General features: G+C 34.0%; 1 protein-coding gene across 3 annotated transcripts in view; it reads right to left on the minus strand.

Moving 5' to 3' along the window:
• APPL1 (adaptor protein, phosphotyrosine interacting with PH domain and leucine zipper 1) overlaps nt 1–24,655 on the minus strand; it is a 35,908-nt gene that overhangs the window by 10,577 nt on the left and 676 nt on the right. For 2 of the 3 annotated variants that reach the window (XM_070936960.1, XM_070936959.1), the window contains exons 2-15: nt 20,978–21,076; nt 19,511–19,570; nt 18,624–18,695; nt 16,477–16,564; nt 14,835–14,876; nt 13,902–13,960; nt 13,194–13,340; nt 12,748–12,830; nt 12,495–12,653; nt 10,797–10,985; nt 9,872–9,914; nt 8,008–8,064; nt 7,055–7,146; nt 1,239–1,421 (exon numbers count right to left, since the gene is read on the minus strand). In XM_070936960.1, the coding sequence (XP_070793061.1) occupies nt 1,239–1,421; nt 7,055–7,146; nt 8,008–8,064; nt 9,872–9,914; nt 10,797–10,985; nt 12,495–12,653; nt 12,748–12,830; nt 13,194–13,340; nt 13,902–13,960; nt 14,835–14,876; nt 16,477–16,564; nt 18,624–18,695; nt 19,511–19,570; nt 20,978–21,076 (1,373 nt within the window). Of the gene's footprint in view, nt 1–1,238; nt 1,422–7,054; nt 7,147–8,007; nt 8,065–9,871; nt 9,915–10,796; nt 10,986–12,494; nt 12,654–12,747; nt 12,831–13,193; nt 13,341–13,901; nt 13,961–14,834; nt 14,877–16,476; nt 16,565–18,623; nt 18,696–19,510; nt 19,571–20,977; nt 21,077–22,859; nt 22,924–24,655 lie in introns of those variants that run through there. The other variant, XM_070936961.1, reaches the window with a different exon arrangement.

The following is a 24,655-nucleotide window of genomic DNA, read 5'->3' on the forward strand; positions in this document are numbered from 1 at the left end:
TTTTTTCTACAGACATTTGTTCTGAATTAGATTTCTCTTTACATCAAACTTTCATTAGGAGTAACTGGGGTTAATTAATTTCTGTTCTGAAACAAACAGTCATAGTAAAGAAAAACCAATCATATCTACAAGCAGCTGGTTCCATTCAGCAATCACATGATCTAAGAATTTATAAGCTATCAAAAGAATGTATAAGTAGCAAAAATGATTCCTCTTGCTATTCCTTTTCTGGCTCTTAGTTTTAATATACTTGTAAGACTGTAAGGCACCCAATTATGAGTGAGATATTTCTTGCTTTGGCTTGGAAAGTTTCTAATCATTTTTCACTATACTAAAGACTTCCCTTAATATTACAATTAAGTATTCACTGGTTCCTAGCATTTAGGGCCTTCTGAGTACTTTACTGAGGAACAAACACTGTATACTCAATTGATAAATGATCAGTGTAAAATATACTGATGCAAAATGGAAGTTCCAGTGATGAGATAGAGAAGGGGCATAAAAAGAACTGTGGACAATGGACAAGTTATCTTCCTAAGAGATATTACTTTAGAAGCCTAGATAATTTTCACTCACCTTTTTTTAGTTTAGGAAGAAAGCCATCAGAATGCCTTCACCACCTGGGTTGCCACATTTCTCTTGAGTTTCCAAGAGGAAATACCCAAGTTGCTGGGGCAGGCAAGCAAGCAATAGGAAAGGAAAATATACTTTAAAAAAAAAACTGAAGAATGCTCAACAGGGCGAAATAAGTCTGCTACAAGAAATAAAACATAGAATTTTAAGCAACATAAAAATTTCCCAACTGGGCAAGATTTCAATTTTTTTGTTTTAATGATCAGCTCATGCAGGTCTAAAAATCCTAGTATCTCAAGGGATTAATCTAATAAAACACAGACAACTTGATTCCACCCAATTCCCTTGTATCCAGAAATGTTTTAACATCAGATAATGCCAATCAGCTTTCACTTTTAATTAGACATCTGAATAAGTCTGAAGTCTTTGGCTGAAATCTTTAGTTAAAAGCAAACTCTGCTTAGGCACAATCATTGTTAAAAACTGGTAAAGGGAATAAGTTAAATTTGTGCTGGGCTTTGAGGGTCCTGAATAAAAGTGAGGGCTCTACCCATAATCAAAGTTAAAGCATGATGAATATTATTCTATATAGGTTTTAAATATCAACAGAGATGTTAAATATTGAGTGAGTGTATTTGTTTGTATTTCATTTTTGTAATTCTCACCTGCCTGACTGGCCTGGAGTTTTTATTTGACCAGGCTGGTCTTCACTTACTGGAGAAATGATATCAAATTGTATAGGCGTATCAGGTGCAACAATAGAGTCCAAGGAAAGTGCAGACAATGACGTCGAATCAGATCCCAAAGATCCAGTGCTACTCGTACGATTTGTGGGAGGCCGAGACTGTCTAAAAAAGCAAGAAAAGCAGAAAACATCTCAACCATCTTGACTATCTCTTGCATTTTGGCAAAGAACTGATCCAATTCAGATGTCAAAGATTTTCTTACAAATAACAAAAGGTAAACTCTTATCCAAACAATAGAATAGTCTCGACTAAATAATTTGAAGACAAATGCCTTGTTGAGAGCAAACGTGGAACAGAACATATCATGAGATACATCAAAAAGGAGATGCTAACAAACTGAACACTTGAGGTCATCAAAATGATCAACTAAATCTAGCAGGAATATTTAAAGGCAGCAGCAACAAAATTTCTCAAATTAATATAAATGCCCAATAAAACTTTATTTTTATTGTCAATTTATAATTTTATTTTATAATTTCTGATGGTTGTGGCTTGAGAAAAATAAATTCTGTAGGACAAATAAGCTAGCAATTACTGTCATTTTAAATTTTGAAGCTTTAATGAGACAATAACTAGAAAAAGTAAACAAGTGCCTAATTAAGGATCAGTGATTCCTCTCAGATTATTAAAATGAAATAGTAGGGAAAACTGAGCCAGATAAGCTACAAATAGAAACTGAATGAAATATAGCTGAAACCAGAGGTTACAAGAGCTGTGTCAAAAGTAAGGTAAGTAAGATTACGGTTCTTTTCTATAGTACCTACTAATGATCAAATGATGTAAAACTATTTTGCCCACACATATAATAATCAAAGAATCATATCATATCACATATTTCAGATTTAAAATGCTATGGGAGAAAACAGGACACAAACTAATAACTGTATATTTTAATAGCAACTATACAAATTTTGGGACTTATTAATAGTAGCACTTTTCTGCATACTTAGAAATGAATTTGAAAGGAGTCCAGCAGCTCAACTTTATTCAGGCTTTAACACAAACCTGAAAAGAGATGTTAATGGGTGGATTCTTTAAAGCAGCAACACTTTCTATTTAAACTTGATAGATTGGGAGGGGAGGGGGTTGCTGCTTTAATGAATGGCAAAGAATTATTATGTTTAATAGGTCCAAATTGATCTTCCAAATAATTTTCGAACAGCCTTAATACATATTACTACAGAAAAAGATATTGGATACAAGATGCTATTCTAGAGGCATACCACAGTACGAATGAATTAGAAAAACGTACAACATGGCATTTGGAAGAATCAATGTTAACAGCACATGAATGGTGAACAACTGCTTAACTTCTAAGGTAGAGCTCGTATTAAAAGGTACAGAATATTCTGTATGATTCAAAGAGCCTTTCAATGTAAAGCATTTTTAATAAATTATCAAATCATTAGTACTAAAATTTAATTACTACTCAGATAAATTTCAGAATATTTTGTTAATTTGTAATCTGTCCATGAATGATAGTATATCTTCAGATTTTTTAAATAATTAAATTTAAGAGGATACTGGATACATTCCAGTTGCAGTTTCATTGCAAAATTTAAATAGTCGTATTTTGCAGTAGCCTTCAGTGAATCTCAGAACATTCTACTATTAAAAAATATTTTACAAAATCTATTTTACAGGGGAAACCTATACCAGACTCTTGGAAGGATGCCTACATTTCTTTAATACCCAAAGATGAACTCAACTTAACTTCTGTGAAGAATTACAGGCCAATGTCTCTCCTTAATAATGACTACAAACTTTTTACATCTATTTTAGATGAAAGATTTTAAAAAGTTTTACAGGATTATATACATGAAGACCAGTGTGGTTTCTTACCTAAAAAGTAACTAAAAGATAATGTAAGAGTAATTTTTAATATACCGTAATTGAATATTTACAACAACATAGAGACAACAGGTTGCATTAATCTTTCTGGATGCAGAAAAGGTTTTTGACAATTTGAACTGGGCCTTTATGTTTAAAGTGGTGGAAAAGATGGATTTTGGATTGGGCTTCATACAGGGTCTGAAGTCCATCTATACACTCCAAAAAGTTTGCATCATGATGAACAGAGACTTTATAAAACCAGCTGAAATCCAGAAGGGAACAAGATGGGAGTGTCTTTATCTTCTTTAGAGATATTAGAGAGGGTAACAGAGCAAAAAGATTACAAATTAAAACGCACAATTACAAATTATGTGCTGATGACTTGGTATTGATTGTGCAAGACTCACTAGAGAACATTGAACATGTTATGAGGAAAATTAAAATGTTTGGAGAAATGGCAGGTTTAAGAATAAATAAATCAAAGACAACAATACTAAGAACATAAAGTGGAAGATCAGAAATTGGAATTTAAAACTGGTTTTAAAGTTGTGAAAAAGATACAGTACTTGGGAGTGTCTCTGAGGAAAATTCTAAGCTTTACAAAAATAATTACGGTAAAATATTGAAGGAGATAAAATTGGATTTAAATTGGCAAAATTAGATTGGTCATTAATGGGAAGAATTTTAGTAATTAAAATGAATGTACCACCTAGAACGTTATTTTTATTTCAGACTATACCGAGATTCCACTTTCAAACAGTGTCAGAAAGATGTATCTAAATTTACTTGGCAAAGTAAAAAGGCAGGAATTAAATATAAGCTGCTACAAGATTCTAAAGATAGAGGTGGTCTGGGTTTGCCGGATCTTAGATTATATTAATTATGCTTGTTGTCTGGTATGGTTAAAAGATTGGATAACTTTAAAAAATTCAAGGCTGTTAGACCTTTAAGGTTTGATTTGAGATTTGGGTGGCATGCCTGTCTGTGGTATGACAAATATATAAAGTGCTACTCAAGCTGAATCTAGAAGATGAATACATTAAAGAGTGTATGGTAAAATGGGCCAAAAAATTTTAGTGTAATATAATGCTAGATAAATGGGAGAATGTATGGACAACAGGACTATAATTCACATTAAACTTACTTAACGCATTGTAAGCCGTCTTGAGTCTCCGGAGAAGGCGGCATATAAATCAAATTAAAAAAAACAAACAAAAAACTATAGTTTGAAAGAAAGCTTTAATAAAATGATACATCGTTGGTACTTGACCCCAGATAGACTAGTGAAAATGTATAAAGGGATTTCTAGTAAGTGCTGGAAATGTCAAAATCCAGGTTCATTTTATAATATTTTATTTTATTTTATTTTATTTTATTTTATTTTATTTTATTTTATTATTTTATTTTATTTTATTTTATTTTATTTTATTTTATTTTATTTTATTTTATTTATTTTATTTTATTTTATTTTATTTTATTTTATTTTATTTTATTTTTTTATTTTATTTTATTTTATTTTATTTTATTTTATTTTATTTTATTTTATTTTATTTTACTTCAAATTTATATACCGCCCTTCTCCCTAGGGACTCAGGGCGGTGTACAGCCAGATAAAAACACATAATACAAACATTAAGAACAGATTAAAAGGAAATATCTCAATTTGGCCAAAATATAAAAGACATACGAATTTAAAATAATTTAAAAGGATTTGTTAGGCCAGCCCGGCTTGTTGGAAAAAGAAAGTTTTAAGGGCATGGCGGAAGGCACGGAGGTCTTGGATTCTCCTTATCTCTGGGGGCATTTGATTCCAGAGGGTGGGTGCCCCCACCGAGAAGGCCCTCCCCCTGGGGGTCACCAGCCTGCATTGCTTGGCTGATGGCACCCCGAGGAGACCCTCTCTGTGGGAGCGCACGGGTCGATGGGAGGTCGTCGGTGGCAGAAGGCGGTCTCGAAGATAACTAGGTCCTATGCCATGGAGCGCTTTAAAGGTGGTAACCAACACCTTGAAGCGCACCTGGAAGACCACTGGGAGCCAGTGCAGCTCGCGCAGGAGCAGTGTTATGCAGGAACACCATGCAGCTCCCATAATTACCCGCGCGGCCGCATTCTGGACCAGTTGGAGCCTCCGGGTGCTCCTCAAGGGGAGCCCCATGTAGAGAGCGTTGCAGTAGTCCAGGCGAGAGGTGACGAGGGCATGAGTGACTGTGCACACGGAATCCCGATCAAGAAAGGGGCGCAACTGGCGAATCAGGCGAACCTGACAAAAGGTCCCCCTGGCAACAGCCGTCAGATGTTCCTCCAAGGACAGCTGCGTATCCAGGAGGACACCCAGATTGCGCGCCCTCTCCACGGGGGCCAAAGACTCGCCCCCGATAGTCAGCGATGGAGTCAGCCTTCCGTCGTGCCCTTAAAACCCATCTTTTCCAGCAAGCCAGGCTGGCTTAAGAAGACTTTTTAAAATTCTTTTAATCAGTTTGTGACTTCTTAACTTTCAGGCCAAATTTATATAAAGTTTTAACTGTTTTTAATATTTGTATTCTATGTTCTTATCTTGGCTGTACACCGCCCTGAATCCTCAGGGAGAAGGGTGGTATATAAATTGGAAATTAAATTAAATTAAATTAAATTAAATTAAATTAAATTAAATTAAATTAAATTAAATTAATTAAATTAAATTAAATTAAATTAAATTAAATATCGGGATGCCGGGAACCACAGCCACTCAGTCTTGGAAGGGTTGAGCTTGAGCTTGTTCCTCCCCATCCAGATCCGTACAGCCTCTAGGCACTGGGCCATCACGTCAAGGGCATCGCTGGGGTGGCCTGGGGTGGAGATGTACAGCTGGGTGTCATCAGCGTACTGGTGGTACTTCACCCCAAAGCCACGGATGATCTCGCCCAGCGGCTTCACATAAATGTTGAACAGAAGGGGCAAGAGGACCGACCCTTGTGGCACTCCACAGATGAGAGGCCTCGAGGTCGACCTCTGCCCTCCTGTCAACACAAACTGCGACCAGTTGGAGAGAAAGGAGGAGAACCACCGAAACACGGTGCCCCCCATCCCCAACTCTTCCAACCGGTGCAGCATGATACCATGGTCGATGGTATCAAAAGCCGCTGAGAGATCTAATAGGACCAGAACAGAGGAGCAACCCCTGTCCCGAGCCCTCCAGAGATCATCAACCAACGCGACCAATGCCGTTTCCGTGCTGTAGCCAGGCCTGAAACCCGACTGGAACGGGACTAGATAGGACGTGGTGGTGATAATATGTGGTGGTCTTGCAAATATGTAAAAATATACTGCATAAACTATCGATGGCAGTGCAAAAAATATTTAAGATAAAATAATGAAACCTGAAGCTTTTCTTTTACATATGATGGACAAGTCAATTGAGAAACAATTTGGGGTGCTATTCCTTCACATGGTGACAGCTGTGAGGACTGTACTTGCCAAACATTGGAAAGAAAGAGAGATGGTGACAGTTGAAGAATGGATTTTGAAATTGACTGAATTAGCAGACATGGCAAAATTAATTGCTTTGATTAGAAATCATGGATTAGACAGCTTTATAAGAGATTGGAAACCATTTGTGGACTTTCTACATGCTAAATATAATAACAGAGGGTTAACAGAGAGATTTGAAGATTAGTGTAATGTTTAGCTCAACCTGGGTTTTTTTCTTTCTTTTATATATATAAATGTTAAATTTAATTGACCACTTTCTTCTCCTTTTTTTGTACACTATTTTTTTTTGTAGTTGTAGTTGTTAGAGTTGAATGTATGTTTCTGTTTGGTTTCATTTTGTTTCTTTGTTTTACTGTTTTATGATAAAACAATAAATTTCAAAAAAATATTTTACAAAATATAAAATGTGTCTTTTCTGCTGTTTGGTGACTTACATAATTGGCCTCATGCTTTCATGTCTCTGCTGGAAGGAAGGTGAGGGAGTGACAGCCTCTAAAGCTGACTGATTTACACGGGCAGCAATTTCCTATATTGTTAGAAGAAAAACAAATATTTTTTTTTCATTTAATTAGATCTAAAAATAAATGAATATATGAAGATCTTTAGTAAGCACTGCAACAAATTGAGCAGACATACTGAAGTGATTTTTCTTGTTAGAAATACGAATTTATGAAAACACAGCAGTTAATCATTTCTATTGAGGAACATTGCTAAGCATACAGTCTGGACCAAAAATCAATTATTAGGGGTCTTTGGGCAATGTAACTTATTTTTTCTATATTCATCTGCCATGCAGAAGGGGTACTGCAGGCAGAAATTGACCCTCCTCTAAGCAAGCCATCATACCCAAAAACATTCTCCATCCAAATTGGAACAAGGCCTTTTATACCAATGGAAGCTTTCCCAACCAAAAATGTAACCATGTAAACAGTGATTTCCATCCAAGAAAGAAAGAGGAAGTAGTGGGAAAAGGGACAAAGACAAGAAAGTTGGGAATAAAAGGAAAGTGATATAAAGTCATATGCACATGTACAAGAAACAAAAGAAACAACATATATACAATTGCATATTTTACATGAGAAACAAACTCAGGATTGAAAAGCTATAATAAAATAAAATCCCATCTTCCACCAACCCAGTCTTTATTTCTTCTTTCTCTTTCTCAATCACTACATTCTCTGTAGTGAAATCTTTTTGCTCCATAAAAATGTAAATGCAGAATTAAACCCAATTTTTCTCTCAATCTGCATAAACAATGAATTTTAATTTCAATATTTATTTCAATATTCCAATGTGCTTTGGAATCAAGTGTTTCCTCAAATTTGAATGTAAGCTTCACATGTAACAGTATTTTGTTTTTTATATTAAAGGAGTACAATCACATTACCTCTGGGTTTTCGCTGAGGTAAATCTGTTTAGAGATATTGTTTATTGTGCATATCCACTGGAAAAAAAAATTAAAATATAGTTAGGTAATTTTCTGCCTATTATATACTTTCTATTTCTATTTCTATTTATTGTTAAGAGATTAAAAACATGGTAAATGCTTTAGTCTGGTCAGAAGAATAATTTTTATCCTTGGAAATCAACAAAAATAGGTGCCAGATTATCAATTTTTTCAGATAAGTAAATCTCACCTTGTCCTTAGCCTGTAACTCTCCAATAACAAATAATAAAAAATACTTGACATTAACAATTTTTGCACGCACAGACTAAGTTAACAATAAGCCACACACAAGATATTTACAATTAGTTTCCAAACTACAGAGCAGGACAGAGGAAATTTGTGATTCTCTAGATCAGGGCTGTCAAACTCACATCATCATGACGGCATCACGTGATGTATTGGGACTCCCTCCCTTTGCTAAACTGGGTGTGGGCATGGCCAGCGCAGGACACATGCAGCCTGCAGGCTGGGAGTTTGACAGCCCTGCTCTAGATGATGTTAAATTTCATTTGTTTCATGCAATTAGTCATGTTTGCTGGGTCTGTTGCAAGGGTTCTACAACTTTCTGAGCTGATACTTTCTCCAACACTGCCACAGAAGCAAAAGAAAAGTTCATGCATTGTTTTAAAAGAAATCATCTTTAAATAAAGTTTCCATCTGTCTAGCTGAACTTTTCCTCTTGATTTTTTTTAATGATCCCAATAATAGAAGTGAGAAACCACAGGTTTGCTAATGTGAAATAATCCACACAATATGAAGTTTTAATATTAAACCAGCAATGTGGCACATTTAAAATTCTTTTCCCTGCATTGATTACTCAGCACTGAGAGCAGCAGGTTTCAAACTTATTTTAAACTGACTTGTTACAGCTAACAACAAGGTGAGAAATTTCCACTTTGCCTTTCTTTTGGTTTGAAAGCTGGCACAATTTTCCACTGTTGAGAATTCTCAATTTCATGATAAAGTTGATGCCTGAATTGAAATCTATTTAAATCTAAATTTCACCACTATGTAGTAAATTGTGAATTGCTTGTAATCTAAATTTTTTTAAAAAAGAGAGAAAAGTCCACTCTTCTTGTGAATAAAGCCTTTAGGCTACAAACCATACAATACTTTGGCAGTCTTCACCTTTTCCATGTCATCATCATCATTCTGCTCTTGAAAATTGCCCTGACATCTAGCATCACAAATTTAATTTGGAAACCATTTACAGGTAGTCTTCAACTTACAACAGTTAATTTAGTGATCGTTCAGTTACAATGTCACTGAAAGTAATTTATGAACATTTTTCACACTTATAACAATTGCAGCATCTCTATGGTCACATGATCAAAATTTGGATATTGGGCAACTAGTTCGTATTTATGACAGTTGCAGTGTCCTGGAGTCATGTGATCCTTTTGCGACCTTCTGACAAGCAAAGTCAATGGGGAAGCCAGATTCACTTAATAACCCTGTTACCAACTTAACTGCAGTGATTCACTTAACAAATGTGGCAAGAAGAGTCAAATTCACTTAACAACTGTCTCACTTAGCAATAGAAATTTTGGGCTCAATTCAATTGTGGTCATAACTGGAGGACTACCTGTACATTTTCTTAATGGCTTTCCATTATGGCAATTGCCCTATTTTATTGCAGAATAAAAGAATGGAATCTGATGGCACATTAAAAAGTGATTTATTTATTGTAAGAAAGAAAGGTTTTCATTGATTAGACAGATTTGTCAGGTTTGGGCAATTTTACCCCTTAAAGCCTCACAAAACATTTACTTATTTTCAATAACCATTCTGTTAAAAAGCTTACTTCTTCGTAATCTTTTCTGCTCTCAGCTTGCAAAATTGAAGATCTGTTGGACCAGAAAATAAAAATAAGAAACAAACTGAATTATATTTCTTAAACAAAGCCAATAAAAGAAATGTTTGTTAAGTTGTTGACTTCAAGTTGTTGATATATGCAATTCTTTATTCACTATAGCATTTATACCTTGCCAAATCCCAAACAGAAAATTCCTGATGGACACTGCCCACCTATAATATTTATCTTTGCATTGTGGAACTCAGCATATTTCATTTGAGCTATGTTCTAGGGACAATTATCCACTGATATACCTCAGAGACAATTTATGTTGTCTGAACTTGTATTTTGCTAACATCTCTCAGTAAAAACCAATAAGACTGCACAGAACGAGAGGAAGGTATCCCTATTGCATTTTAGTCTGAGAGGAAAACAGGCAGTCAGAAAGAAAAAGCTGACAGACCAAATTTTCCCTCTAACCTGAAAACAAGGATTGAAAATACCAGTAACATTTTAGAAAGAAAACAAGTAGACAGGATTACACATGAAAATCTAAATACAAAATTGCCTTCAGCTAGATGGGCAGCATACAAGTTTGACAAATAAATAAAATGATAAAAAATAAGCAAAATATATTTAGATTGCCACCTAGAGAGCAGCATCAAGTTCTGATTAAATCAGTTGATTTAAAGTAATAGAAACTTGTTTTATACCTGCCAAGTTTTCAATCTGGGAAAGATAAGGATTTATTCCTCCTTCTCTCCCATCTTTCAAGAGAAACTGAAAGGCGCCAGGAAATACTTTCTAATTGTTTCTCCATTATTGCTGAGCACATTGTAAGCCGCCCTGAGTCTCCGGAGAAGGGCAGCATATAAATCAAATTAAAAAAAAAAAATTACTAAAAACATATGTAAGAAATGGTGAGAATACAAACTTTTTGCCATCAAAAGATGTTATTTGAAAGCAGTATCTTCTGTCTTCACAATCCACAGCCATTACCGAACAATTGTCTATATCCATTACAAGTCCTCCAGCAACTTCACCTCTTCTTTGGCTCATTAGGTTTCCACCCTGTGTGAAGTAAAACTGTCTGTCCCAACTGGAAGACACCAGCCCTGTTTTACTGAAGTAAGAAAAAAGGAAAACTGACTTAGTCCAACCTAGCAGCATCAAATCTCTAATGAAAAAATAAGGTATTATAAGCTTTGGACCAGGTGATAGTTTCATATAATTGAATGCAGTTATGCAGAGATTATTTTTTGGTACAGTACTTAACTAAATTTCTCAACATACTGTTTTATAAGCAAAATACTATTGCTCTCGCTCTCTCCACATTTGTTTATGTGCGCACACACACACAGACTTTTTGGGCTTTAAAGATAGTTTTAAGGTGTCGCCACTTTATATTCTTATTCCACAGTACACCTGTAGTCAAAATACAGAAAACAGTGTCTACATTCATACAGCGAAGATATAACTTTCATACACTCTTCTCAGGTGTTCAAAGATATGATAAATATATTTGCCATATGGTGAAAAAACACTTATAGAAGAATATTAAAAGTATGGCTAAAAATTATATTATGTCTGCTATTTCCATCACCCATAATTTCAAGAAAAATGAAATATTGTAATGGAAAAATATTTTTGGCCAAGTCCCAAAAAAGTAATTGTCAGATCCATCAGCTTCGGCTTGCTAGCTGGTGCCTAGCTGGCATCCTGCCATCAAAGGACTAGAGTGGAGAGATGGGGCCATAAACCTGTGTGCATCTATTGTGGGAATTAGGGAGGGGGGTATGACATCTGAGGAAGAGCAGATCTACATGGAACCAGTTCATGCCATGCATCTTCAAGGTCGTTTACCCTGAACGTGGAAAATTACCAGCCCAAACACCTCAGCGTTCCCAAAACATCTCAGCGACATCACATTGGCTGGACTTGGATTGGTCATGGTGGGGAGGGACAGGGAACGAAGGAAATAGATTTGTGTGGTTGCGTGGGAAACTCAGATTCCGCCTGACTTTACTGTAACCAGCATCTCTTAGTAAAAGTACCTTTCGCTTTAATCAAATGGCATCAAGGAATCAGACTGGGGCAGGTCTGACAGTAATATTACGGGCAAACAAATTTTACTTTTTAGTGCTACTTTATTTAGTATCTCTTGCTAACTTCAAGCTCACTCGTTGAATTGTTGTGAAGATGAAATGGCAGAGATCACTAGTGCTCCTCTGAGCTTTGGGGAGGCAAGAACAAACAATTAAGTCATTGCAGTCCAGAGACAGATGCAATCCACTTTTAAAGCTGCAACCTTTTTTAAAGAGAAGCTGCTGCAACAAAAATAACAAATGAAGGAGCAGCTGTTCTCCCAGGTGTATATGTCGCTTCCGAGGTTTCTAGCCAAACTGCCCTGAGACAAGTTAAATTATAATATATTGTGGCATGAAACACATAAACAAGATCATGAATTTAATGACAAATTTGTACTGTATGCTGGTTGGTACTGGACATTATTTTAAATCTTAAAAACTATTAACAACTTCTAATTATTTTTACGTACAACACAGTATGCAAGACCCCTGTAATTTGTAACCCAGGCTATTGAGGCTTATATGTATCTGAAATTGGTTCTTACTTTCTTGCATTTAGATAACCAGCCTTGCGAGTAAGGTTTCTTTGGACCAAAAATTTTGTAGTATCAGGATCTGGTAAGTAAAGTGGATCACTGGCTATTTCCAAATCTTCTATAGTCTGTTGCATCGTTTCCACTTCATGATCCATTTCCCTGCGAACGCTAAAACCATAGTTTTTTTTAAAAAAATATTCACAGTAGCTAAAAATGTTTTAAAAGAAACAGCATTACTTTTAACAGAAAAAAATTAACTTACTCCTGCACACTTGTCCCGATGTTCGTTAAAAATTCTTCCAGCTGTTCAGAAAGGTTTTCTGAGCCCATCTTAAAGAAGTTTATCTTTTAAAAGAAAATTCAGATTCTTATTAATTTACTTGGAACTTATAGAATCTTAGATATTTCTTTGGAGGCTAAAAACATAATCTACATAATAGATGCAGATCATAATAGATGCAGATCATAAATCACAACATACTTATAATTAGTTAGGTTTTTCTATCAGCAAATTATACTTACATGCTTACTTTTCCACAGAGAGGTTAACCATTTAGTCCTTCTGCTTGATTTGATTGAATTGATATAGCTGAACATGCCACACAAGGTTTATGTTTCAATCTAGTAGTATTTTAATACTTTGGATGCTCAAAATATTTTAATGTATTATTCCAAAATCTCCCCTTCACCACGCATTTTGGAATTTACCTGAGCCTGCATATAACCTAGTAAGGGTTCCAACATAGCAATTTTCTTCTTATACTGCAGTGTATTTAGTGCACAGAAGTAATGCATCGTAGTCTGATGTTGTTTTTTCCTAGAAGTATATACATCTTCTGTAGCTTCATATTTGACCTTTAAAAAGATATAATTCAAAGCAAGCAGTTTACCATTAATAGGAACAATTTCCTTGCAATGATGTGAAAAAAAATCTAAATTCATATTTTTTTCCAAAATACATTTTATCTTCTAGTCATTCTCTAAGATTTGCAATTGTAAATATATCTTTATGGAAAGTTCTTTTTAAAACAGTTCCCATTATGATGCCACATGAGAAATAGGTGTTTTTTTTCCCCAGGGCACTGTGTGAACTGTTTGGCAAAAGATATTAAATATTACATTACCGAGGAAAGGATGGGGAGGGAGGGGAGGGAAGGAGAGAGAGAGAGAAATGTAGCACTGCTACTGCTGAGATCTCCATTTTGCCAATTAATGTGGAAGATAGAAGGATATCCCACTGAATAAAGACACTGATAACAATGGACAGGACCACGTAGCTGTACTACATATATTTCATTAAAGATTAGTTGCATTCACTAAAATTATCACATAATTTTTAAGATAATTGAAAAGCAACATAGACTTTTTACATTACTATAGCATGAGTTCTAAATGCTGGATTAAAGTTTCACAAACCTTCTCATTTTCTCTTTTTTTTGACAGTCGACTATATCTGGTAATCGCAGCATCATGATCTGAAAAACCAAGTTCTACAATATTTAAATAGTAGCTACAAACATTACAAGCAGGGTGGATAAAAATCAATGATTTTTTTTTAAAAAAATTAAAAAAATCAGATTTTTTTATTTAAATTGGATTTTTTTGATTTTTATCGAATTTATTTTAATAAAAAATTTTTGGGGTAAAAATCTATCGTAAGATAGTTTTCTATTTAAGATACATAAATAATTTAGTTTATTCAGCATGAAATGGAGCTTAGTTATGTAGCATGAAGCTGTATATTCTGCAACACTGGGACTATCGGTGAGTCAACAGTGGGTCAAAGGAGTAGCAGAGATGACAGTTGCTCTTTAAAAATTATGATTTAAATCGAGTTGATTTAAATCAAGCCTTTTTACTAGTGATTTAAATCATGATTTAAATTGTGATTTAAATCAATTCGATTTAAATCAAATCCACCCTGATTACAAGTGTTTAAAGCAAAAAGCAACTACACTTCAGTGAAGCAGTAATTCAGGCAATTAGGCTAATTTTGCTTTTTTCAATATCAATACAGACAAAAATCTGTTTCCAATAATTTCAGAAATGTTTTTATCATTTCAAGATAAACAAAATCTATTATCCTGATGCACTGATTATATCAATAAGATATCATCTTTTTTATAATGTCCCATTAGCTTACTCATAATCTTTCCCCAATTACCTTGTATATAGTTATCTAAGATTATTTCTCTTTAATTTTTAGATTGAAAAATAGCTTTTTTTAAAATAGCAAAATTAGACAGAAATCCCTTCATAAAACATTAATCTTGATTGTTTATAATATTATAATCATGCAAAATCAAATAAAAAATAAACCATGAAAGTAATTTCTAAAACATACTTTACCATTGCTGGAGATCTGAAAAACCTCTTTTAAAGTCAGAATTTCTGAAATGAATGTAAGAAAATGCACAGTGTTACTGTAGTTCTGCTGTTTTAATGCAAGATGAACAAAATTTGATTCATTTATTATAGATCTTCAGCTGGCCTACATTTCAGGGACCATATGAATTTTTTTGTAATGAGAAAATATTTCCCTAAAGTTATGGGATTGTATCCAATGGCTGAGCTGTTTCTTTCTGTGTTTTCTTCTACGCTTCTCTGAAAAGCCTTTTCCCAAAGTCAGGTGCTCTCTTTTAAATGTCATGTCATTTGAGATCATAACTTGCTGTGACAGAACTCTTCACCTAACTATATGAGTTTTTTGAGGGATTCAGAAGGTTTGGGCAGAGAAATAAGAATTTTCAACAACTAAATGCAGCCCATAGGTCAAAACAAATAGCCGTACAATTCTACTCAAATTTAAGCCTATTACTTCAGTAAAACATACACAAGATTACAGTTTCATATTTCAAGAGGATTAATACACAGAGATTACTAATGCGTAGGTATTCAACTCCACTGAACTCAAGGGACTGGAGCATTGCATTCCGCTCAAACATATTGTACAGGCAGAAATAGATTTCCCCCTTTGTTCTCTGCTTTTCACCCATTCAACTTTTATTTTTTTGATTATTGTATTATATGTATCCTTATTGTATTCCTTTTCATTGTTTATTTTATTGTTCTATTATCTTACTACTGTTCTGTTTACACTCTTTTCATTTCATTTTTATTGTTCTTATATTTATTGTTGTATTTACGTCGTCTATTATTTGCAAATAAATTTAACAAATAAAACTAATAATAAATAGAAACAAGGGGTCCCTCAAATAACCAGGCCCCATGCAATAAAGGGCCTAATAGCTGGCAACCAGCACCTTGAATTCATCCCAAAAAGCCACTGGCAACCACTGCAGTTTGTGGGTGCAACATGAGATATCTATTATCTACTGTTTGTGCCACTGCGTTTTGTACCCATTGTAATTTCTGGATAGTCTATATAAGGGCAACTTCATATAGAGCACACTGCAATAATCCAATCTTGAGATAACCAGGATATAAATAGCAATCTGAAGGACCTCTTCATTCAGGAAGGATGCAAATGGCACATAAAATAAAGTGTAAAGTTTCACCTGGGCACAGCAGATGAGCAGGAACTGGGATTTAAGTAGAGTTCCCCCCCGCCCCCCAAAACTGCGTACCAGTCTTTAATGAGGAAATACAATTCTTTCCAACAACAGTGATGGAAATGTCTCCACCAAAAGGTCCATTCAGTTTATTTTATTTACCCCATTTTTCAGCCCCTAAGTGAAAGGATGGATGGATGGATGGATGGATGGATGGATGGATGGAGATAGATAGATAGATAGATAGATAGATAGATAGATAGATAGATAGATGCCTTGAGACTGCTGGAAGTTATAGTTCAGCAACTTTTGTAGGGCAATCACTTATGCATTCCCTTTTGTCTAAATCTGTTTTCAGACAAACATTCTTAGATTTGCACTAGACTTCAGGAGGCCTCTATAGATGGAATATATATTAATCATTGTTATACAAAACATTGTCCAGCAATCTGTGATCTTTGTGACAACAATTATTGTACCTTTTATATCTCTTTCTTTGAACTGTGTGATAGGAAACATCATGGCATCTGCTAATTGAGTTGATAGTACCGCATGACAAGAACTGAGCTAAGAAGAAAAAAACCAAGTACACAATGTTGCCTAAAAATATAAACATTTTTCATATTTCACTGTTGTTATATATGTGTGCAAAAATAAGAAAAAACATTAATTGAAGCATGGGTCGAAGAAGCAGCAGAGCCTGGCATTTTTATATCTGTTCTTTTTTGCACAAGTGGATAAAAAACAAAATACATATTGTTTAGCATTTATTATTATTATTATTATTATTATTATTATTATTATTATTATTATTATTTAATTATTTAGCATTATTTTAGTCTGATGTAATAATTTACATTTATTAATGTAATATTTATTAATAAATAAGACCCAAAGGCGGCAATATGACAAACCATATAATCCTAACATTTAGGCAGAATAAATCTGCATTTTGATATCTCCACTGAGAAAGGGTTGGTGCCTACCATTAGGATTATGCCATTCAAAAAATGGTTTGTTGGAATCACACTGTGTATTGTTTGAGAGAAAGGGAAATGACCTGGACAGCAATGTGCAAGAACTAATATATAAGCAAACAGGGTTGAAGTTCCTTAAATCCTAGGAAGGATTTTCTGGACCTAGGATTTGGAAGAGGTCCAGGCAAGCTCTTCCCTGATTCACTGGGATATAGAAAGAAGAGAAAGTAAAATACAATCAAGCTTGCAAGGTTCTATTATTATAGAGTATCTCAATAAAATATAAATCTTATTCTCTTGTATAGTTGATTTTCTGGCCTGGTCTACCTAGTGTGACTGAAAGCTTGCATGGTGTGAAGGTTATGGACATCACATGTCATCTGTAGAACCTGCTTGGTAATGATGCAAAAGAGGCAGCAATCATAGCCCACGCTAGCAGCAGTGACATTGAAATGTATAATTAGCCAGTTCTGGAAGCCAAATTTAGACTCCAAAATAGAAGATCAAAACCAGGAACACCAAGAGGCCAGTCTTAGAAATGCTGCTTGTTTCATGTGTGCACCCAACCAGATAGGCAGAGCTCAGAGATCTTAATGCAATTATGGCATGCTGGCACCAGATGGAAAGGCTTAGATTTGTTAGTCACTGGGAAACATTTCAGAAGAAACCAAACCTGCATAAAAGGAATCTAGGCTATTGGCACATAAAATCTAAAAGGTCACAGACCAGTTTTTAAATTGATTCCTGGGAGGAAATCAACAGGTAATGGTAACAATCAATTCAAAATGGTGTAAACATTAAAAAAAAGTTAGGGCCAACATTGTACATGGATGTTGATCATGGCAACCAGAAGATAAAATGGGAACAAGACAACCATGAAAAAACTTAAGTGACCAACTTTTCAAATTAAAAAAAAGGAACAGAATGCATAGTTGTTTTGATACAATGCTAGAAATCTCCAAAGAATGTTGTAATTCTTGTAATAATGGAGAACTCTGATTATCCTAATATAAACTAGATACGTTGTGCTCAGATTATGACAAAGAGATCACAATAATGGTCCCTTAGAACAGCTGATCTTGAAACAAATAGAGGGGAAGCAAACCTAGATTCGATTATAAGGGGTTATTATGGTTTAAGTATCGTAGAACTGACAGGAAACAATGACCATAATACTATTTTATACAGCATATAAATAGAAAGCTGCGCTATCTGTAAACTCTAACACTATCATGTTGACTACAAAAGTCAGTCCTCCTGAGCTCATGGTTCCTGTCCGAACAGCAAATGTATTTTCAAAGTTACATCTTATGTACTAAGTATGGACAGTTCAGAAGTAGAAGCCATTACTCATTGTTACTCATGCCACTGTCAATTTGTGAGTAGATTATTCTAATGATCTATATATAGAATGGCAACATTTTCTGAGTGCCACAAAAAAGAATCTTCTGAAAAACATTTTGGGAGTAATAAGATTATGTTACCCTGAATAAGTGATGCTTCGGATTGATTGGCTATAATGGCATTATTTCTGGTTTTTAGTCTTTGATATTAATACTATAAACTGTTCAAAGTCTTTAGAAATGGAGTGATATAAAAGTTGCATGCATGGAAAATAGGCTGATAGGTTTTTAGAAAGGAAGACTTACCTCATCTATCACTTTGGCAAACTGCTGAAGAGTAGAATTCATAACTTCATCATCACCACCCAAAGGAAAGCGCTACCAAAACAAAAAACCCACTTTTTAAATTCCATATTTATTCATATTTTTCATTCTAAAAAAATCACAGTAACATTCCAAAGGTCTAACTTGTACAAATTTAACATTGCTAGAAAATAATAAAGAATCTTGAAGAACTGTAAGCTGCTAATGCTTGTTAAATTTATATATATTGTATTGCTATATTTAAAAGGTATCAAAAACACCTGTTGGCCAGGAGAATTGTGCATGTGCTCACATGCATGCACACATTCGCACAGCCACAAGGTCTAGTAAATCATGGTATTAAATTATGATCATTTTGATAAAAAAACATTTGTCCATTTATGGCAGTTTTAATTTATTTTTATCTGTTTCCCCTTTCTGTGTTTCTATTTGTTATCTTCTGGTTTGTGTTGTTATGGATAGATAAACCTTTCATGTTTTAATCAGACCATGCATGTTTTAATCTCTTATTTCCTTGTAAGATGCAAAGAGCCTTTTGATTGTTGCAGGGTAGATGTGTCATAAGTTAAATAAATGTGTGTTCTTAACTGAACTGAGCAAAAGAACTGAGCAAAAATAAAGTGATTAGACTTTATAAGAATAGGAAAGTGGAAAAAATAATGAATTTAATTTCTATGTTAAAACATATAGGTGGAGTTTATATAAGATGCTACAAACTAGGCAAAAACAGATTAGGGTAGTCTTTAATTAATTTTCCATGTTGGAGGATCCAGTCACTATCCCGATATGTTGTAAAAAATCAGGCTGCCCCATTAACCCATTAAACTTGGATCAGAACATAACATTTTCATTTTATAAGTGGACTCTACCTGTTTCTCATATTCTTTCAGAAGCTTTGAAGTCAAATGTGTTGCCGCACTGAGTTCATTCTGAAAAAGATAATTTATTCTGATTTTAAAGATTTTTCAAATATAAATGACAATAGAAGTACAATATAAAATAAATTAATCAGAGTTAAACAATGTTTAACTTAATGTGTATGCTTTTTGTAACACAATTATAATTTCCCATTTTTAAAGTGGAATGATTTATTACAGCCGTGGTTCTCAATCTTCCTAATGCCGTGACCCTTTAATACAGTTCCTCATGTTGTGGTGATCCCCAACCATAAAATTATTCCTAAAACCACTGAAAATATGTGTTTTCCGATGGTCTTAGGCGACCCCTGTGAAAGGGTCGTTTGACCCCCAAAGGGGTCACAACCCACAGATTGAGAACCACTGTATTACAGTCAGACTAGCATACACACTTTTAAAACTAACCATAGATTTAGCTAAACAAATAAAAATCAATCAAATTCCCAGACTTCTGAATGACCCATTACTCATAATAGAAAATAATATCACTCTCTAACAGCAAAAATTAAACTGCACTAAAATATTTGGAGGTAAAGGTCAACAAGCAAAAATAAGAGTGCTGCATATCTGTAAAATCTTTAATTTATGCAGACTATAGATTTAAAATCAAAAAGGCTGACTGCTCAGGAGATAAATTAGTCCATTACAGTTAGGCTTATGGTGGGGTTTCCAGTTTGAAATTAAGTTTTATTAAGAATCTGTCCAATTAGCCATATTTTACAATACATATAACTTAAATTGTTGCATAAAAATGCTTATATCTAAATATATTGTTGTTAGAAACTTCTGAAGAACTTATAAGCTATTTATTAATGTTATTTGTAAATAATTAACATGGAAATATTAAAGGAAAACTGTATTTCTCTTTTTCTTTTCATTCTTTTTTTCACATTCACATATATTTCCACCCAGCTACTAAAATCCCAGAAGTTAAAATTTTAATTCCAGGTAGTCTTCAATTTACAACCACTCATTTATTCACTGTTCAAAATTACAATGGCACTGAAAAAAAACGACTTAACGACCATTTTTCATACTTATAACCATTGCAGCATCCCCATGGTCACATTATCAAAATTTGGACGCTTGGCAACTGGCATATATTTGTAACGACTGCAGTGTCCCGAGATCATGTGCTCACCTTTTGTGACCTTCTGAGAAGCAAAGTCAACAGGGAAGCCACATTCATTTAACAACCATGTTACTATCTTAATAACTGCAATGATTCATTTAACAACTGTGGCAAGAAATGTTATAAAATGGGATAAAACTCACTTAAAACTCCCAATGCTTAGCAATAGAAATTTTGGGCTAAATTGTAGTAATAAATTGACAACTACCTGTATAATCAAATCAGTGATAAAAATTTGGAAAAATGACTGAAGGTTAATTAATTTCTGCATTTTACAGTCAAATTACCTGTGCATCATAAATTCGATGCATAGCTTTATACAACTGGTTGATATATCTGGAAATTGCAGCAGCATCTTCTTCAAATACACCCAGCAAAGATCGTGTCTAAAAAGAAGATAATATAAATTTTATAATATTGCAACCACACTATTTCAGCAACATTTAATAAAATTCTATTTCATGTATAGGTAAGTCAGAATCAGAATTCAAAACATTTCTATCTGATCTTTGACATATAACTAAAAGTTATCTGGCAAAAAGCACTTTTTAAGTCTATATGCACTTCATTAAAACAAAATATGCTGGCATGGTAACAGAATACTTAAGTTTCTTTCAGTAAAATAGTTCATTTACTATTCTTTTTATGACAAACAGTGATAGGGCATAATAATTAAATATTTGAGCTTTATGTTTTTGCCAGTTGTATTGAACTTGAAATCTAGATATAAGATAAAAATTTCCCTTGAGCTCTATACTGGTTACCACACAGAGATGTCAAAGTTGTTTTCTTAGCTAAAATAAATTCAAAGAATAAATATATTCTCTAAATGATAAAGTATAACTTAAGTTAAGCTTTATAATCTTAAAATACCATTTAATACTGGCTTTTCAAACTGCTCCTCACTAATTTATGTGGAAACTGAACAGTAATAGAATAAGAGCACTGTCCTTTTATGAATGGACAACTGGCTATAAATACTGTAGAAACAGGATAGCTAAAAGAAATCCTTCCAATAATCTAATAGTTTATAGAATTTACATTTGTATGGATAGAATGAATAGACAAAGAAATTTTCTTTTTAAATTCTCATTAACTAATTGATAATAACTCAAGATACTAAGTATATTTTGGGAATGAATATATATACTGTAAATTCCTAGTTTTTTAAAGCTTAAAAAATCTTATAGAGGATAGGATCCTCTATATGAAACAGAAGAACTAAAGTGTCTCTCTTTAAAGACAATTTACATTTCCAGTGATAAAACAATCTTCAGGAGGCCTTCCTTGGGAAATATTTGGGCTGGCTACTCTAGGACACAGAATGATGAAGTAGAGGGCATACAGATAATGTAACACAGAGAGCTTTGCTAAATAATGTTAGCTGGAATTTCCAGGGACAATGGTTGTCCCAATTATGGAAATTACAAAACACTGATTCGATAAATGGCTTTAACTAGTTTTAATGCAATTTTAAATTAATTATATTTACAGAATTACAGGAATTTCCACTTCCTTAAAAGCAACAGAACAGGGATGCAAAAATCCAACTAACAATAGATTGCATCAAAGAGATAAAAAGAACTTTACCTTTGCAGCCTAGATCTGAAAGCCCTACTTTTCTATCCGTACAAGTAATCACATTTAAAGTACGTGCTTAAATTTCAATCTTTGCTTTTAATAAATGATTGAAAGTATCAACTTCTTGAATTCTTTTTTCTAACTGAAAACTCATTCTTTGCCTTGTGAAACAAAAACGGTACCATTCAGAAACAATAACGAAATATCAATAGGCTTGGGAAAATCCCAAGATTTGCCAAAGTATTAAAAAAGGCATTTTTAAAGAAAACATTTAAGAGTAGGAGACAATTAAATAATGAACTCAATGAGAATATTTTCAATTTTCAAAGTCTGCTGAAGATCTAAATAGTGGGGCGCACAGGAAGAGGAATGGACTAGCAGATAGAGTGGAATATTTCAGAAAAGGACATGGCTTGCTGGCTTGTATTTTAAGTGGAAGCATCCCATACTGCAATATTTTTGCAGTATTGCAAGTCCTAAACTGCCTTTCTGTTTATGCTGATGCTGAGGATGTGTTTAGAGATATAGAACATACATGGGGAACAACTTTTGCAGAATCTAACTAGGACTATGAATCGCATGCAGTACCTAGGTGTCTTCAGTAGAAGAAACAGTATATTCAGAACTCTTGAAGAAGTAGAATCCTTCACTGGATATGTTCTTTAGCAAGAAAAAGTTTTAGACTGCAATGCTGTAATCTTGGACAATGCTGTGGAACAGGTACAATATACCACAGCATGGACAGTGTCCTTGGCACACAAAGAACTGAATCATTGTTATAGTTATTTTAGCAGATAAGGCCTGAAGCTGACTATATCAACTTGGAGTTCAAACCTATTTTACCTGCTCTTTACAGGAGGGGAGGCAGGATACTTTATAATATAGTAACCAATTACTTAATTGCTTTTTAACATAAAAACAATATTTATGTTTTTTGTATAAAAACAGATTAATAGCATTTGAAGCATAAAAACATTAATCTGGATCTAATAAGCAAGAACACCACTAACTAAACTTTTGAACAAGTGCAACAAAGGGTAACATGTATTAATACTTATTTATTATCACAAATCTGAATGTCTGAATTTAAAAGTGATGAATATTAATATGATGAATAAATCAAATCAATTATCAATAACAAGCAACACAAAAGTTCCACTAAAGCAAAGCAAAAAAAAAAAAAGATAAACAGGGAAAAGCTGTAGAGATCCAATTGTTGATTCTGAATTGTTGTAAACAGTGTGTTAATTTTGATCTCAATGAGTGTTTTAAAGGGGCAGCTTTAAAAAAATGGAGTTGTATGCATATATATTAGAAGTAATATCTTTAAATGACCACTGGCACTTGCAGGAGAATGTGCTATTAAAAACTGGATTTTAAAGAATTCTCAAAAGATTAATAGAAAAAAGATGTAAAGAGCTTCATACCATGTAAATTCAGGGCATTATACCAGTATATTTACAACTGAACTCAATCTCACAATAGAGATAATTTTACCAAAGTTGCATCTATCTTGCCCATCAATATAATCATTATAGCTAAGATCATAAGACGACTGAAAAGTGATGCTCAGATACAGTATACAACAACAGAGCATAGGAAGTTTTTAAAAGATTTTCCTACTTCTTGTTTTTTTGCAGCAACTGATGGGATATTGGTCAATACAGGTGGTCCTCGACTTACAACTGTTCAGTTAGTGATCATTCAAAGTTCCAACAGCACTGAAAAAAGCGAATTATGATTGTTGTACCATTGCCATAGACACACAATCAGAATTTGGCTCCTTGGCAACTGACTCATGTTGATGGCGGTTGAAGTGTCATGGGGTCACGTGATTCCTTTTTGCAACCTTCTGACAAGCCATGGGGACAATGGGGAAGCCAGATTCATTTAACAACCGTGTTACTAACTTAATCACTGCACTGATTCACTTAGCAACTGTGGCAAGAAAAGTTGTAAAACGGGGCAAAATTCACCTAGCAAATGTTTCCCTTAGCCACAGAAATGTTGGGGTCAATTGTGGTCATAAGTGGAGGACTACCTGTATTTCATAGGAGTATGAAGTACTCCCAAACTGGGCACAGTACCAACTTTTAATGTATAAAATTATTCTGATGTGTTTCAACATCTTCACCATTTCTTGGAGAATAAGTACAACACCAATGACAATTTCAGTAAAAAACAGGAATTCATAATCGTACCATAAATTCAATGCTCAATATTCAGAGACACTTAAAAATATGCTAATTCCAAATAATTACGCATGCAGTCCTGGCAAAGGCAAACAGGTTTCTTCAGCCCGAGCCAAGGTTATTCATACTTCAAAGCTACTGACAAAAATCATCTGCTTGAATTGGGGCGAAGAAGGGCGCGGGCGGGGGAAT

This window comes from Pituophis catenifer, unplaced genomic scaffold (assembly GCF_029215685.1).
Source record: "Pituophis catenifer annectens isolate HBS135680 unplaced genomic scaffold, rPitCat1.0.hap2 SCAF_2, whole genome shotgun sequence".
Lineage (NCBI taxonomy): Eukaryota > Metazoa > Chordata > Lepidosauria > Squamata > Colubridae > Pituophis > Pituophis catenifer.